The sequence below is a fragment of the Bactrocera neohumeralis genome, chromosome 2, assembly GCF_024586455.1.
Source record: "Bactrocera neohumeralis isolate Rockhampton chromosome 2, APGP_CSIRO_Bneo_wtdbg2-racon-allhic-juicebox.fasta_v2, whole genome shotgun sequence".
Lineage (NCBI taxonomy): Eukaryota > Metazoa > Arthropoda > Insecta > Diptera > Tephritidae > Bactrocera > Bactrocera neohumeralis.
The window spans coordinates 40,094,438-40,097,435 of NC_065919.1; the positions used below are offsets into that span (position 1 = coordinate 40,094,438).

Here is a 2,998-nt window from a genome sequence, read left to right on the forward strand (position 1 = left end):
TTTATTCAGCCCTATCACGCAATCCATCGTAGACTGTTTTTTCGGGAAAGTTACGAAACTGCTATCATGCAATTCGAACAGTTCCGAAAGTAAGTTCGAAATTCGTAGAGTTGCATTCACTGAATTCACTCGGAACGGAAAATTTGTAAGTTTAGCGGAATTTTTGTACGACAGGTTTGTGCTAACGGAGAAAAAAATTTAAAAAAAGAAAAATGTAAGTTTTAAATTAAAAATAAATATGTTACAGTTTGAATTCAATTAAAAGTTTTAATATTTAATATTATCAATTAAAACTTTTAATTGAATTCAAACTATAACATATTTGTTACCAATAAAATAATGTTTAATGCGATTTCTGCAGGTCCAAAGTAATTACCACCAAGCAACAATATGCACTAATGGTTGAGCTGTTACAGCAAAAACCTGAAATGGCGCAGGGTTTTACCAAGTGCCCTACAGAAGAAGTGGCAGCTTTTTGGAACAATATGGCCCAAGAACTGAATAGTGTTGGTCCGCCTATCAAGGATATTTCCAGCTGGAAGAAGGTAATATAATAAAGTTGCAGATTTTATTGTTGTAACAGGATAATTTAAAGCTTGTTTTTTTTTTTATTTTGTATTAGGTATGGCTTGACTGGAAGGCCTATATAAAAAGGAAATTAGTTGAAAATAAAAAGGAGCAGTCAGCTACTGGTGGCGGCAGAAATAGGAAGCACCATTTCAATGAATTGGAGGAAGCGGTGATCACACTAACGGCATTGCAAACAAGCACAAGTGGTATTGAGAATACAGTGAGCATCGGCTTACCTATTGTAGCCGCCGTGGGCAATGAGACAGAGGCTGACGTATCAATACCATCAGTGACCTGCAGTCCAGCACTGCCTAGACGTACTACTAGGCCACCGGAAACATCTACAGCCGATTTAATTAAAGAGCAATTTAATATTCAAAAAGAATTTCAAGAAAAGATTATTGATAAGTTGGACGATCTCTCTTTACGTATGCGACGAGTAGGCAGAGCATTTCGTCCACATCGAAAGGGTTGCACTTGTCCCTCAGTGATTTTCGGTGAATTTTTAGATCACGCCGACTTCTCTCACGTTATTCCTCAAGCAACATAAATAAAAACATTAGCGAATACATATTTTGTTCGTAAAATCAATTTGAATACAAACGATTTCACTTTTATTAATCAAAATTTAAATTTTTTCTTCTACACAGCTGATTTCGAAATGTCAAGATTCAAAGTTAAGTCTGGCAACAAAAGTTTCGAATTCACATGGATTCAATGATAGCAAATTATGCGTATTCGTAGCGGACATTCGTATTCGATGGATTGCGTGATAGAGCTGATTAAACAAATATTTATAAAACACGAAAACTGTCGAAAATTTCTGAAAAACAACTGGAAGTTTTGTATAAAAAAGAAAATCAGGGGTGTTGTGGTATCTGATAGTTGTCGGAATCAGAATTGAAACCGATCAAAAAACGTAGTAGGTGTCATGAATTCAGATATCATTGGTTTCATATTCGAAACAGAATTTGTATCGGATTTGGGTGTCACGGAAACCAATTTTATCGGTTTTGCTATCAGAAACAAAGCAAGAAGATAGTCGCTCACAGATTTGAAATGTTAGCTAAGAAATCAAGTCATTATATTTTTTCGAATTAATTTATCTTTATTTCTATAGAGGAAACAAAAGTGTAAAACACGAAATGTCTTAATTATGAGTTTTTGGACAAAAAATCCGGATATTTAAAGATATTAGATTTACAAAACGTAATAAATGTAATTTAACACCCAAATGCGTCCTTATTCATTCGATAAATGTTATCTCTTAAACTCTTTCTTTAATTCAGAACTCATTAAAAACTTTAATAGGATTGCTACCAAATGTATTCATTTGCATGTTTTGTTACATTAGTACACAGCTGATTCGAATATTGGTTTTGTGTGTGTTCGAAAAGACGGAAATCCAATCAGATTCTGTGACACCAATGAAAATCAGAATTGGTTTGAAATTCTGACAGCTAAGCAATTCTGTCTTGGATTCCACAACACCCCTGAATAATCCATTAATTTCAGTGTCAAGAAAATGTTTTTACATAAACATTTTAATTAAACAAAAATCGGTAATGTATTAATATAATTAATTTTAATATTTTGTGTGTTGACCTCCAGAGTCGATAACGGCCTGTAGTCTGCTTTTCATTGATTTAATTAGTTTTTCTAGGTCATACTCGCCAGGAATTTTCTCCCATTCTTCATTAATATACCGTATCAATTCATTTCGGTTCTTCGGATTTCTTTTTCCCACCTTCTTTTTTAACTGTACCCACAAATTCTCAATGGGGTTGAGATCAGGGCTCTGAGGAGGTGCATCTAATACTCTACCGCAGTTATAAAGGAGCCAAGTTCTTACGTTAAGCGCCTTATGTTTTGGGTCGTTGTCTTGATAAAACTTAAATTTATTTCTTTCGAACTCAAATTTAGACGCACTATTTCGTAAGTGGGACCGCAAAATATTTAGATATTGCGTAGCATCCATATGACCCTCAATGTAAACAAGATCTCCAACTCCTTTGCTAGAAATACAGGCCCATACCATCACGGAAAGCTTACCGAACTTAACAGTTGGTATAATATTTTTTTTGGTTCAAGGCTGTTAACATTTTAATTAAACCCTTTAGGACCCTCGTTATAATAAAGCATAATGTTCGTTTCGTCACAAAAAATAACATCTTCCCAAAAAGCATCGCTATGTAAAATATGACTTGTGGCGAACGACTGGCGCTTTTCTTTGTTTATTTGTGACAATAGCGGTTTTTTTCGTGCAACTCGTGAGGAGTACTTATTTTTTAGAAGTACTTGGCGAACAGTTTCATGCGATATATCAACACCAGACTCCGATTTAATCTCATTTGCAATAGCTCTTGTTGATATTTGGGGATTATTATACACTTTTTTTTATTATTCGGCGCTCATTTCGGGCAGATAG

General features: G+C 34.5%; 1 protein-coding gene across 1 annotated transcript; it reads left to right on the plus strand.

Moving 5' to 3' along the window:
• The first annotated feature begins 356 nt into the window (after positions 1-356).
• On the plus strand, positions 357-1,120 carry LOC126758535 (uncharacterized). Its single transcript, XM_050472879.1, has 2 exons — positions 357-545; positions 623-1,120. The coding sequence occupies exons 1-2, from the start codon at positions 399-401 to the stop codon at positions 1,118-1,120; spliced, it is 645 nt and encodes a 214-aa protein (XP_050328836.1). The 5' UTR covers positions 357-398.
• Positions 1,121-2,998: the final 1,878 nt, after the last annotated feature.